General features: G+C 39.5%; 1 protein-coding gene across 3 annotated transcripts in view; it reads right to left on the reverse strand.

Moving 5' to 3' along the window:
- Positions 1–3,042: 3,042 nt before the first annotated feature.
- BCAR3 (BCAR3 adaptor protein, NSP family member) overlaps positions 3,043–13,961 on the reverse strand; it is a gene marked incomplete at both ends in the record, with an annotated part of 57,408 nt that continues 46,489 nt past the window's right edge. For all 3 annotated transcript variants that reach the window (XM_079696315.1, XM_079696314.1, XM_079696313.1), the window contains 3 exons: positions 3,043–3,221; positions 6,573–6,785; positions 12,328–12,439. In XM_079696315.1, coding sequence (XP_079552441.1) covers positions 3,043–3,221; positions 6,573–6,785; positions 12,328–12,439 — 504 coding nt within the window. The remainder of the gene's footprint in view (positions 3,222–6,572; positions 6,786–12,327; positions 12,440–13,961) is intronic.

A 13,961-nucleotide genomic window follows, 5' to 3' on the forward strand; every position in this document is an offset into this window, starting at 1 on the left:
GTATTCTCCATTTTTTTCCTCTACTAATTTGAAACTTTGTAATTTCTGTTCTTGTAGTATTTAACCTTGATATTTTGCATACTTATTTAAAACTTAAAGCTAATCAGTATCTGAATCCTTCTACTGACTAAAAGAGTAACACTTTATCAGAACTCTAGTAACTGATCATCCCACTCCTGGTTTGTGCTACTGTTTTAATTGACTTTTTAACCTCACATAGTAGATACTATTTTTAGGGTTTGTCTGGATACACCTCTAAGTTTAGCAGTTTCTCTGCTCACCAATCCTTCTTAAATCTCAGACCTTTCTTCTGGATGAATTCCTTCCTCCCCACCTCCCTTTACTTCTCGAGCTCTGCTGAGATGCATTGGGTCATTCTATTTCAAATCATTTAACTCTTTTAATCTTTCTCTTCTGTTTTTCCTGTTATCTCTGCTGTATTCTGGGCATGATCTTCAGATACGTCTTTGTGTTCATTTAAAGCTTCAGTTGGATCTAATCTTCTGTTTATTTTTAGCATCCATTGGGTTTTTTATTTCATTATTATACACTTTTAAAGGGTATATTTAGTTTCTCTTAAACTCTGATCATTTTTATTACTCATTTCCTGTTTGAGTTCATGTTTTCTTTATACACATCCATATATGAGTGCTTTGCATTCAAAATATGGTAATTCCAGCATCTGAAGGTGTTGGGGTTCTAAATCTTTTTTTTCCCAGCATTTTATTTTTCATGGCACTGCTTCTGCTTGTGTGTTTTTTTAAATGTTTGCTTTTAAAAAAAATAAATTTATTTTTGGCTCTGTTGGGTCTTTGTTGCTGTGCGCGGGTTTTCTCTACTTGTGACGAGTGGGGGGCTCCTCTCTGTTGCCGTGCGCGGGCTTCTCACTGCGGTGGCTTCTGTTGCAGAGCATGGGCTCTAGGCGCACAGACTTCAGTAGTTGTGGCTCACGGGCTCTAGAGCTCAGGCTCAGTAGTTGTGGCACACGGGCTTAGTTGCTCCAAGGCATGTGGGATCTTCCCGGACCAGGGCTCAAACCCGTGTCCCCTGCATTGGCAGGCAGATTCTTAACCACTGAGCACCAGGAAAGCCCTGCTTATGTCTTATATATATATGTATATACACATGTGTGTATATATATATATATATATATGTATATATGTGTGTATGTGTATATGTTACCACTGTAAATCAATTTCTTGTTTTTGAGTTTTGTAAATTTTGTGAATTTTACTCCAGACCTATTTGAGAACAGGCTTGTAGTTCCAAATCCTCACCAAAGACCATTATCATTATTTTTCTTCTTGTAGCTGTTCCCTGGGTAACCTCTCTTTGCAGGCAGATGGATTTCTTTTCCAGCCTATTAACAGGGACCCTTTAAGGATCCCTACTTAATGGAGGCATTTCATGTGCAGCTCCGCTAAGACACTGTCTACCGATCGCTGAGTTGATGTCAGTATTTGCCTCTAGGGCCACCCAGGTTTTTAAGTCCCTCTTACAGAGTTGATTTAAATTTGCTGTTCCTTTTGATGGGTGAGGTGGGGAGGAGAGGATTGTTCCTTGGGGATTTCCCGTTCATTCTATCAAGTTTAATAGTGCATTAAAAGGTGTGTTTTTGAAAATTTAGTTATAGTGAGAGGGTTTTCTAAGAGCATCTGAACCACCATATTGCCAGAAGTGGAAGTGTGCTTTGGATTTTTCAGGAAATAAAAAATGATGGCTTTTAAAAACTGGGAGGAGGGCTTCATGATTCTAGGCCCCATTAATGGAAATAGTCCAGGATTTGAAACGAATATTTCCATTTTATTAAATAGACCACAATGAGAGGCTTGTACTTAGTTCTGGCAGGCATATTCAAGATGACCAATAATAGGGTGATGGTTAAATTATAGTGTAACCTCTGGAACCAGTCATATTTTTTCAAAGGCTGTCAGTCATGGTGAAATTCTGGCAACTTATTTGAGAAAAGTGGGATATAATACTATTCTCTATGGTCCCCAAATTATTTAGAAGAGAAAAAGCAAATTGGTAAGTGAGAGGTGGTGGCAGAGTGATTGATAGAAGTTTAATATTTTATATTTTAAAGTCCTGTATTCCAAATTTTCTACAATAGAAAAAAATTGGGGTGGATACTGATAAACTAGAAAGTATCCCCTTTGGGAAGTCAAAAACCTAGAAAACAAATCTGGAAAACTCATACTTATCAGCTAGAGGAAAAGGTAATTATTTTGAAATATGTGAAATAATGTCATGAAATATACTAACATCTGGTGCTCACTTTGTATCAGGTGCTGTGCTGCACACGGGACTTGACTTGAGGAGGTTAACTTGACCAAAGTCCAACTGCTAGCAAGCACCACAGCTGTTGTTGGAACCTAGGTCTTCTGGCGCCAGCTCTACCTTGTATCACTATTAACCTCTGTCCCCTAAGCCAGAAACCTTAAAATTTCCATACCACTCTCATTGATTTTGGTTTACTATCATCAATCAGGATGTAGTGGCACAGGAAGAGGGTGCCCCAGGAAGGTAGGAGGTAGAATTATTGTACTACAATGAATTAATATTAAAGAGACTGGATACAGTTGTTTCACAAAAAGATATATTTTCATATGACTATTTACATTTTTCATATTTAGTTAAAGAATATCATACAACTGATACCTTCTGAAATGTTTCATGCTTTTAAACTCTTCTATTTACACTTATCTGACATGGAATTATTAAAACTAAAATGGTCAAATACCTTGGTAATAGAAAGCAACCAGCCAATGTAGCTGGGTCTTCACTTAAATTTGTTGATCAGCATTAGCAATAGTTACCTTAATAAATTATCATTCATTTTAAAATCAGTAGTAATTTTAAACAATTCATAAATAAGTGTGCTCTGTGCAATTTACATGTTTAATATCCTGTGGATACTAAAAGCTTGTATATTGTCAGATTTGCACATTATTACTTTACTTTATCAAATGATAAGCTTTCTCAAAGAAGAAACTGGATAAGCTTGAAATTATATCCTAAGGTTCTCTGGAGAGTTAGTTATCAAAGCTCTGCCTGCTTTATAGGAGGAGGTTCCAATTTACGTGAGAGGGCAGTTAAAATCTGGTTGAATTTCTCATATCTCTCTGTCTGATTGACTTGTGCACCTTTGCTGCCCCATAGCAATCTCATTTGGAATTCAGTCTTGAAGATTTCACTCATTTCTTCATCTGGTTGAAAACCTAATAAAAACAAAACCAAAAAAACTTACTTCAGTTCTGCTTGAACAGTGTTGAAAATAGACTGAAAACTTGCTTGTTTAAAGTAGGATCAAAATGAACATCTCTCAGAACTTTCAAAAAATGCCCCCAAGGAAAAAAAATATAGGATCTACTCTATATAAAGGAGGGCACAGCCCCCCCCACCCCAAGGACCTGAGCACCTTCAGAGAAAGAATAACAAGTAGACTCAGTAAGATGTGATGATAGAATAAAGTTCATGTGCACAAGCCACCATGGGCCGTAGTGCTGTGAGAAGGAGTGTTCAAAGTACCTTTTTTTTTTTAACAGCTTTATTGTTGTATACTTTACTTGTCATGATTCACCCATTTTAGCTGCAGTTTATACAGTTGCACAACCATCACCACCACTTTAGAACAATTCCATCAATCACCCTAGAAAATCCCCTAGTACCTCTTTTCAGTCAATCCCTGTACCTACCCCACACCACAGCCAACCACTAATCTGCTTTCCATCACTATTGCTTTGCCTTTTGTAGAAATTTGATATAAATGGGATTATATAACATGGACTTTTTTATGTCAAGCTTCTTTCACTTTGGCTTCTTTCACTCAGCATGATGTTTTTGAGATTATTCCATATTGTATGTTATCAATAATTCATTCCTTTTTATTGCTGAGTAGTATTCAGTTACGTGGACATCCATACCACATTTTGTCTATTTACCAACTGATAAGACATTTGGATTGTTTCCAGTTTCTGGCTATTAAGAATAATGTGAACATTTGTGATTAAGTCTTTGAGTGGACATTTGTTTTCATTTCTCTGGAAGTGGAATTACTGGGTCACATGGTAAATACATGTTTACTTTTAAAGAAACCATCAAATTCTTTTCCAAAATGACTTTACCATTTTATATTCTCATCAGTAACATATGAAGAGTCCAGCTATCAACTCTTAGTATTGTCATTCTAGATAGCGTGTGGTGGTATCTCGCTGTGGTTTACATTTACATTTCCATAATAACTAATGCTTTGAACATTTTTCCATGTAGTTTATTGTCATTGTATATCCACTCTGGTGTAGTGTCTATTCAAATCTTTTGTTGATTCAAATCTTGTTTCTCTTCTCCTTGAGTTGTAAGATTTCTTTAAATTCTAGATATAAGTCCTTTAGCTGATGTATGTTTGCCAAATATTTTCTTCTAGTCTGTGGTGTGCCTTTTCACTTCCTTAATGGTGACTTTTAAAGAGCAAAATGTAAAATTTTGATTTATCCGTTTTCTTTTGTGGTTCATGCTTTTTGTATCTTAAGAAAATCTGCCTAACCCAAGGACACAGGAATTTCTCCTATGTTTTCTTATAGAAGCTTTACACTTTAGCTGTTACATTTTGAGTGTATGCTGTGACGTAAAGATTGAGATTCTTTTTTTTGTATATGATAATCAGTAGTTCCAGAACCATTTGTTGAAAGATTACTTCATGCAGTGAATTACCTTGACACTGTTGTCAGAAAACAATTGACAGTCATATGTGTGGGCCTGTTTCTCAACTCTCTTTTCTGTAAGAGAAGATCTGCTCTACTTACGGCCAAGGATGCTCAGTCAACTCTATTAGAGCAGGGGAAACCTCTAGCCAAAGCGTCATGCAGGCATATGTTTCTCATCCTTGATTACTGCTGGTGTAGTTGGCTCTGTCATTAAATATATTCTCACCATCTAGATCATAGTATCTCGGTGGCGGAGAGGATTATAGAAGGCTTCTATTCCATTCATCAATGTGATGCCAAAATATCTTTGGCAGATAACCAGCCAGAGGCCAGATGACAACTTCCACTCATTCAGTTAATATGCTTTGAGCCCCTACCCTGGGCTGAGTGCTGGGATACGTTGGTGAGCAAATCTCTGCCCTTACTGGGCTCACAGTCACTTCTAGCAATGAGAACTTACTATGAAAACCTGTAGCAGGATCAACTGAGAAATACCATCAGATGCCTTTAAGGTGATTTGCTGTAGAACAGCTTAGAGCATACTTTTCTCCAAATCCACCCTAATATATTGGCTTAGGCAACATCTAATGTAATATACTTATTGGTTTTGTATAAGCAGGCATTCCAGTATCTGGTGAGTTGAATTACGGGCTCTTATGGTTTGAATCCTACACTGCCAACCCTGGAGAACTTTCTGAGGAAAAGAAAAGAAACAGGTGTGTAGTGCTTATACCTACAGCAGACACAGTGCAAATTGTTCAGTCCCAAATTCTGTTTCTGAATTAACAACTTTGTTTCAGGTTGAAATAATAGGCCTCTTCTGCCCCATATAGTTCTTAACCTTGTGGATCAAACTGTGGGCCCTTGAAGAGTGTTAAAAATTATACAGTGAGGGGTTTCCCTGGTGGCACAGTGGTTGAGAGTCTGCCTGCTGATGCAGGGGACACAGGTTCGTGCCCCGGTCCGGGAAGATCCCACATGCCACAGAGCGGCTAGGCCCGTGAGCCATGGCCGCTGAGCCTGCGCGTCCGGAGCCTGTGCTCCGCAACGGGAGAGGCCACAACAGTGAGAGGCCCGCGTACCGCAAAAAAAAAAAAAAAAAAAATTAAACAGGAATAGAAAATAGTCACCCCTGATAACTGTGTTGGTAAAGCCCTTATTCTTGTACTTGCTTCCTAAATGGTCTTTTTGCCTGCAAGCTTCAGTCTTCCTGCCTTCCTCCACAAAGATGGCAGACCGAAAACAAATCTGACCATGTGATAACATCCTCCCATGTTTAAAACCCTTCACTGGCTCTTCCTCAGCCACAGTCCTACATGGAAGGTCTTCCCACCTGTATCTACCTCCTTCTTTAACCTAGCTGGCCACTCCTTAAGACACACTTTAGACTAATACAAAGCCAAGTACTTGTGGTTCGTACTTTTCTCCAAGCTTGCTCAGTGCCTTTGCTTATGTTGGACCCTCTGATGCCAAGAGCAGGGGAGCTCACTTGTCAGTGTGTCTGGGAAGAAACAGGAATACAGATAAGTCAAATAGAACTCCCAACTCCTCATGTTGGCCCATCACCTTTTCTAATAGTGATTATCAGAGGTACTAACAGTAAACAAGCTGACAAATTCTTTCTTGATCCTTTCTCTCTGTTTATACCACTGGCACAAGAGAATACATAAAAGGAAGGGAGAAGCAGGATCCCTAAGACAGGTGGGAACTAAGAGTAAGTAGTGATCAACCATACAGGAAATGGAATTCCCATGCCTTAATCTTTCCTACTTGGTCTCTTTCTTATTGAGAGCACCCATGCTCTTTCATTCCTTCATTCCAATTACTGTGCAGAGTAGACAGCAGCTTACCAAAACCAGCTCTTACCTGCCAGGATCCTCTCAGCATTCATCCGGTAGCTGTCTGCAGCTTCTGCCATGAGTCGGGCTGTTGCCAAATGGTTCAGCATAATCTCACAGCTTTCGTCGTTTTTTTCCCACATGTCAGTTCCTTCAAAAGTGACAGCCTCACGCTCCATTAAGGTCACAAGAGGCATCAGCAGTGGGACTGATATATTGTTTGGGGGAACACACGTAGACTCTGAAAAACAAGGGGTAAAGTTTTCCACGTCATACTTTCTTTCCAAGTTAAGCGCAGAGAGTTCCAGTTGAAGATGGCAATGTAGGAGTGTCCTGGGCTCACCTCCTTCTGTGGACACACTGAATCTGTAGCTAAATATGGAACAACTTCCTCTGGAAAATAAATAAAAACGGTCTGAATAACTGTCTGAATGCATTGCATAAATGAGAGAAGGTCCACATCAAAGCAGGTAAGAGAGGCTGGGAGACTATCTCTCTATAAACCCCACCCCTGTCACAGTGACCCACAATTGGGAGGGAACTCAACCTGGAGCTTCTCCCTGAGGAGCAAAGGGCTTGAACCCCACATGGGGTACCCCAGCTTTTAAGACCAGCACCTGAAAGACAAGCCCCCAAAACATCTAACTTTGAAAACCAACAGTACTCATGTCTGCAAGACCCACAAGGCTATAATCATCTGAGAAACAGGTCTTAAAGGGCTTGCAAGCTTGGACTCACCTGCCCCAGGGCTCAGTGCAGAGGCAGCCAATTGAGAGGTGCCTGGACATTGTGCAAATGAGGCTCATTTGCTAATCTTAAAGCTTTAGCCCGAGAGGCAGGCTTCTGGTTTGGCAAACAACTGGGACCTATGAGGCCCTCTCAGCAATGGAGGCTAATGGATGACACAATCTTTGTGCTCTCCCTCTGCCTTGCTCCACCTCACTGATATATCCCAGAAAGTAACTCATACCCTTGTCCGGCATTCCAATCTCTCCAGCTGCCTCCAGAGGACACCTCAAAACTGCCTAGCTCGGATGGCCAATGGGGCTTATTATGCCCATGGGTCCTACTGGACTCTAACCTTTGTAATGCCATAAGATAAGAAAATTACAGGCCTATATCTGTGACGAACACAGATCTACAAATCCTGAACAAAATATTTGCAAACTGAATTCAGTACATTGAAAGGATCATATACATTGATCAAGTGGGATTTATTCCAGGGATGCAAGCATGGCTCAACATTCACAAATCATTATGATATACCACATTAATAAAAGAAAGATGATATTTCTGCATCTATTAAGATGATCAAATTATTTTTAACAAAATTCAACATCCATTTATGATAAAAACTCAACAAAGTGGGAATAAAGGGAATGTACAACAACATAATAAAGGCCATATATAACAAGCCCACAGCTAACATCATACTCAATGATGAAGAGCTAAAAACTTTACCTCTAAGATCAGGAATAAAAGGATGACTATTCACCACTTCTATTCAACATAGTATTGGAAGTCCTAGCCAGAGCAACTAGGCAAGAAAACGAAATAAAACCATCCAAACGGGAAAGGAAGATGTAAAACTATTACTATTTGCAGATTACCTATTATAATAGAAAACCCTAAAACTCCACCAAAAAACTGTTAGAATAAACGAATTCAGTAAAGTTGCAGGATACAAAATATACAAAAACCTGTTGCATTTCCATATGCTAATAACAAACTATCAGAAAGATATTAAGAAAATAATTCCATTTACAATTACATCAAAAAGATCAAAATACCTAGGAATAAATTTAACCAAAGAGATGAAAGACCTGTACACTGAAAACTGTAAGACACTGATGAAAGAAATTGAAGAAGACACAAATAAATGGAAAGATATTGTGCTCCCGGAATGGAAGAATTCATATTGTTAAAATGTCCATACTACCCAAAGCAATCTATAGATTCAGTGCAATCCTTATAAAATTCCAATGGCATTTTTCACAGAAATAGAACAAACACAATCCTAAAATTTATGTGGAACCACAAAAGATGCCAAGTAGCCAAAACAATCTTGAGAAAGAACAAAGCTAGAAGCACGACATTCCCTGATTTCACACTACATTATAAAGCTATAGTAAAACAGCATGGTATTGGCATAAAAACGGACATATGTATCAATGAAACAAAATAGGGAGCCCTGAAAAAGAACCACACACATATGGTCGGTCAGTCAATTTGCGACAAAGTAGCCAAGAATATACACCGAGGAAAGGACAGTCTCTCCAATAAGTGGTGCTGGGAATACTGGACAGCTACATCATGGAAGTGCACATCAAAATCACAGAGATATCATCTCACATCTGTTAGAATGGCTGTTATCAAAAAGATAAGAAATAAGTTTTAGCAAGGATGCAGAGAAAAGGGAATGCTTGGGCACTGTTGGTGGGGATGTAAATTGGTGCAGCCACTATGGAAAATGGAGGTTCCTCAAAAAGTTAAAAATAGAGCTGTCATTTGATTCAGCAATTTCACCTCTGGGTATTTACCTGAATAAAACAAAAACACTAATTTGAAAAGATACATGCACCACCCCCCTGCCCCATTCACTGAAGCATTATTTGTAAAAGCCAAGACATGGAACCAACCTAAACGTCCATCAATGGATGAATGGATAAAGAAGATGTGGACTCATGCTCTTGGACTGGAAGAATTAATATTGTTAAAATGGCCATACTACCCAAAGCAATCTACAGATTTAATGTGATCCCTATCAAATTACCCATGACATTTTTCACAGAAGTAGAATAAATAATCGTAAAATTTATATGGAGTCACAAAAGACCCAGAATTGCCGCAGCAATCCTGAAGAAAAAGAACAAAGCTGGGCTTCCCTGGTGGCGCAGTGGTTGAGAGTCCACCTGCCGATGCAGGGGACACGGGTTCGTGCCCTGGTCTGGGAAGATCCCACATGCCACGGAGCGGCTGGGCCCATGAGCCATGGCTGCTGAGCCTGTGCTCCACAACAGGAGAGGCCACAACAGTGAGAGGCCCGTGTACCGAAAAAAAAAAGAAAAAAAAAAAAAAAAAAAGAACAAAGCTGGAGGTGTAATCCTCCCAGACTTCAGACAATACTACAAAGCTATAGTAATCAAAACAGCATGGTATTGGTATGAAAACAGACATATGGATCAATGGAACAGAATACAGAGCCCAGAAATAAACCCACACACCTATGGTCAATTAATCTTTGACAATGGAGGCAAGAATATACAATGGATATAAGAGAGTCTCTTCAGCAAGTGGTGGGAAAGCTGGACAGCTACATGCAAATCAATGAAGTTAGAACACTCCCTCACAGCATACACAAAAATAAACTCAAAATGACTTAAAGACCTAAATATAAGACATGACACCATAAAACTCTGAGAAGAGAAAATAGGCAAAACATTCTCTGGTATAAATCATAGCAATGTTTTCTTAGTCTCCCAAGGCAATAGAAATAAAAGAAAAAATAAACAAATGGGACCTAATCAAACTTATAAACTTTTGCACAGCAAAGGAATCCATAAACAAAATGAAAAGGCAACCAACAGACTGCGAGAAAATATTTGCAAACAATGCAACCAACAAGGGCTTAATTTCTAAAATATACAAACAGCTCATACAACTCAATAACAAAAAAACAAACAACCCAATCAAAAAATGGGCAGAAGACCTAAATAGACATTTCTCTAAAGAAGACATACAGATGGCCAATAGGCACATGAAAAGATGCTCAACATTGCTAATTATCAGAGAAATGTAAATCAAAACTACAATGAGGTATCACCTCACACTGGTCAGAATGGCCATCATCAAAAAGTCACAAACAATAAGTGCGGGAGAGGGTGTTGAGAAAAGGGAACCCTTCTACACAGTTGGAGGGAATGAAAATTAGTGCAACTGCTATGGAGAACAGTATGGAGGTTCCTTAAAAAACTAAAAATAGAGTTGCCATATGATCCAGCAATCCCATTCCTGGGCATATATCCAGAGAAAACTAATTCGAAAAGATACATGTACCCCAATGGTCACAGCAGCAGCCAAGATATGGAAGTGACCTAAATGTCCATTGACAGATGAGTAGATAAAGAAGATGTGGTATACACACACACACATACACACACACACACACACACACACAAAATGGAATATTACTCAGCCATAAAAACGAATGAAATAATGCCATCTGCAGCAATATGGATGGACATAGAGGTTACCATAGTTCATAAGTGAAGTGTGTCAGACAAATATATGATATTACTTATGTGTGGAATCTAAAAAAAATGATACAAATGAACTTATTTACAGAATGGAAACAGAGACTCACAGTAATAGAAAACAAATCTATGTTTACCAAAGGAGAAAGAAGGGGAGGGATAAATGAGGAGTTTGGAATCAGCAGATACGAAGTACTATATATAGGGACTTCCCTGGTGGAGCAGTCGTTAAGAATTCGCCTTCCAATGCAGGGGACACAGGTTTGAGCCTTGGTCCGGGAAGATCCTACATGCCACGGAGCAACTAAGCCCGTGCGCAACTACTGAGCCAGCGCTCTAGAGCCCATGAGCCACAACTACTGAGCCCACATGCCACAACTACTGAAGCCTGTGCTCCACAACAAGAGAGGCCACCGCAGTGAGAAGCCCATGCACCGCAACCAAGAGTAGCCCTGCTCGCCACAACTAGAGAAAGCCTGAGAGCAACAATGAAGACCCAACACAGCCAAAAAATAAATAAATTTATTAAAAAAATACTATATATAGAAGAGATAAATAACAAGGTCCTATTTTATAGCATAGGGAACTACATTCAATATCTTGTAATAACCTATAATGAAAAAGAATATGAAAAATGATACATATGTATAACTGAATTATTTTGCTGTACATCAGAATCTAACAAAACATTGTAAATCAGTTATAACTTCAGTAAAAAAAGAAGATGCATGTGTGTATACACACACACACACACACACACACATATATACACAATGGAATATTATTCAGCCATTAAAAAATAATGAATCCTGCCATTTGTAACAACACGAATGCAACTTGAGGGCATTATGCTAAGTGAAATAAGTCAGACAGAAAAAGATAAATACCATATGAACTCACTTACATGTGATACCTAAAAAAACCAAAACCAAAAACACCCTTTGAGCTCATGGATATAGAGAACAGATTGGTGGTTGCCTGAGTGGTTGGGGTAGGGGGAGAAGTGAAATGGGTGAAGGGGGATCAAAAGGTACAAATTTCCAGTTATAAAGTGAATAAGTCCTGAGGGATGTAATGTACAGCACGGTGACTATAGGTAATAATACTGTATTGCATATTTGAAAGTAGCTAGCAGAGTGGATCTTGAAAGTTCTCATCAGAAGAAAAAAAACGTTTTGTAACCATGTATGGTAACAGATGTTAACTGGTCTTATTGTGATCATTTTGCAACATATACAAATATGAAATCATTACGTTGTACACCTGAAGCTAATATAATGTTATGTAAATTACACCTCAATTTATAAAGTTAAGCACAAAATAAGGTAACTAGTAGCCTATGTCTTGTTTTAGCAATTGCAGACCTACAAGCGATGCTGTCATCTGATAAAAGCCTTGGTGACCCATCAACAGTCCTGCAGATAACTCAGAGCCTCATAATATGCCCTGCTAAATGCTTCAATCAAACCAGAACAGATATGACACTGCCAGGGCTGCCACCAGACCCCCTTGTCCTGATCCTGTGCTCACCTCTGCCTTCGTGCAGGATTTTGCTAAAAGGCTTCAGCTGTTTCTCATAGAGGATGGCGGTTTGTGTGTACTGGTGCCGCAGGGCAGTCCACGTTTTTTCTAACCTTGTGATCTGGAAGAAAGAAAGGTGTTATCGTTTTGGAAAAGGCTCTTTTTAAAACTACCTTTTTGCTTAAGTTTTGGAATGGATGATAGAGGTACATGGTAAAAACTCAAAGCAGTTGAAAGGAGTGTACAGAGCAAAGCTAATCCCCACCCCGACCCTGCTCCACATTGCTCTAATGATCCGTGAGACACACACACCTTTTAGAATAAATGTGTATCATACTACACATATTTTCCTGTTCATTGTCTGGAAATTATTCCGTGTAAGTACATATAAAACAGCATAGAACGGTCTTGTTTTGTTAAACTTTTGCCTAGTGTTCCATTTATGCATAAACCATAGTTTAACTAGTTTCCTGTAGATAAGCGCTTTAAACATATTTTTCTATTACCAAATATCTGGAGGATAAATTTCCAGAAGTGGAACTACTGGGTCAAAAAATACATGTATTTTAAATTTTGATAGGATTTGCCAACTGTCCTCCACAGAGGTTATACTGATGTAAGGATGTAGAATGTGACATACAGCATTTTAATGTTACTTGTAAGTAATAAAGCCTGAGATGTGGAAAATTGCCTAGACCATACGATGCCACTACTCATTCCTTTTCATTTCTTTGGGAACAGTTTAGTCAAAACCAACATATGCCACTGACTCTGACTGCCCTAGATAAATGGTCCCCCACTCACACCTTAAAACCGGCAAGCCCGTGTCTGACCTTTTCCACATGAAACAAGGAAGGAGGGAAGGGAACTAATATTTATGGAATGAGAGCCAACTCTGTCAGGTATTTGAGGAATTTCATTTAATCCTCACCATGCCCTATGAGGCAGGTATTTTGGCTTCATTTTACAGGTCAGAAAACAGAAGAGATTAGGTAACTTGCTCAAGGTTTCATAGCTGCTAAATGGCAGAGCTGAAATTCATTTCCTTGGGCTCTAAGAGCTCCCTGTGTATTCCAAGAGGAAGGTGAGAAAGGATCACCATCAGCAGATTTGTTGGGAAGGAAAGGATGTGGCTGTTTTTCCTCCAGCCTCCTACCACCCAGCCCGCTCTTCTCTTCCCCCTCCCTGAAGCGTCCGCCTTTCTGAAAGGAGCCCTTGTCTCTGGGCTAGGCCCATCTCCTGGATGCTCTCTCTTGATACCAGAAGCTGAGAAGAGAAGGAGCAGGTTTAGATGATGACATACAGAAATGACGTGACTCTCCTCTCGGGTTTTTCCTGGGCCTGCCACTCCCCTCCCCAAGCAGGGCCCTGAACACCCTAGAGGACGCTGCCCCCTCGTTGCTGAAGTACTCCAGAAGGGAGGAGTCTGATGCTGCTGTGTGGGGGGAGGCAGCCATCTATAAAGGCATGTTTAGGTGCTTTGGGGTAAGTCCCTAATTGCTGAGTTTGATGTCATGGACAGCAACCATGTTAATGCCAAAAAACACCCCCTTCACTACTCTCGGAGAAGGCTCTGGGCTGGGGGGCCTATGCATACAGCTAGCCTGTTAGCCCTCAAAATTATAGGCAGTTTTGGATAAGAG

The sequence above is a fragment of the Hyperoodon ampullatus genome, assembly GCF_949752795.1.
Source record: "Hyperoodon ampullatus genome assembly, chromosome: 2".
NCBI classification, from domain to species: domain Eukaryota; kingdom Metazoa; phylum Chordata; class Mammalia; order Artiodactyla; family Ziphiidae; genus Hyperoodon; species Hyperoodon ampullatus.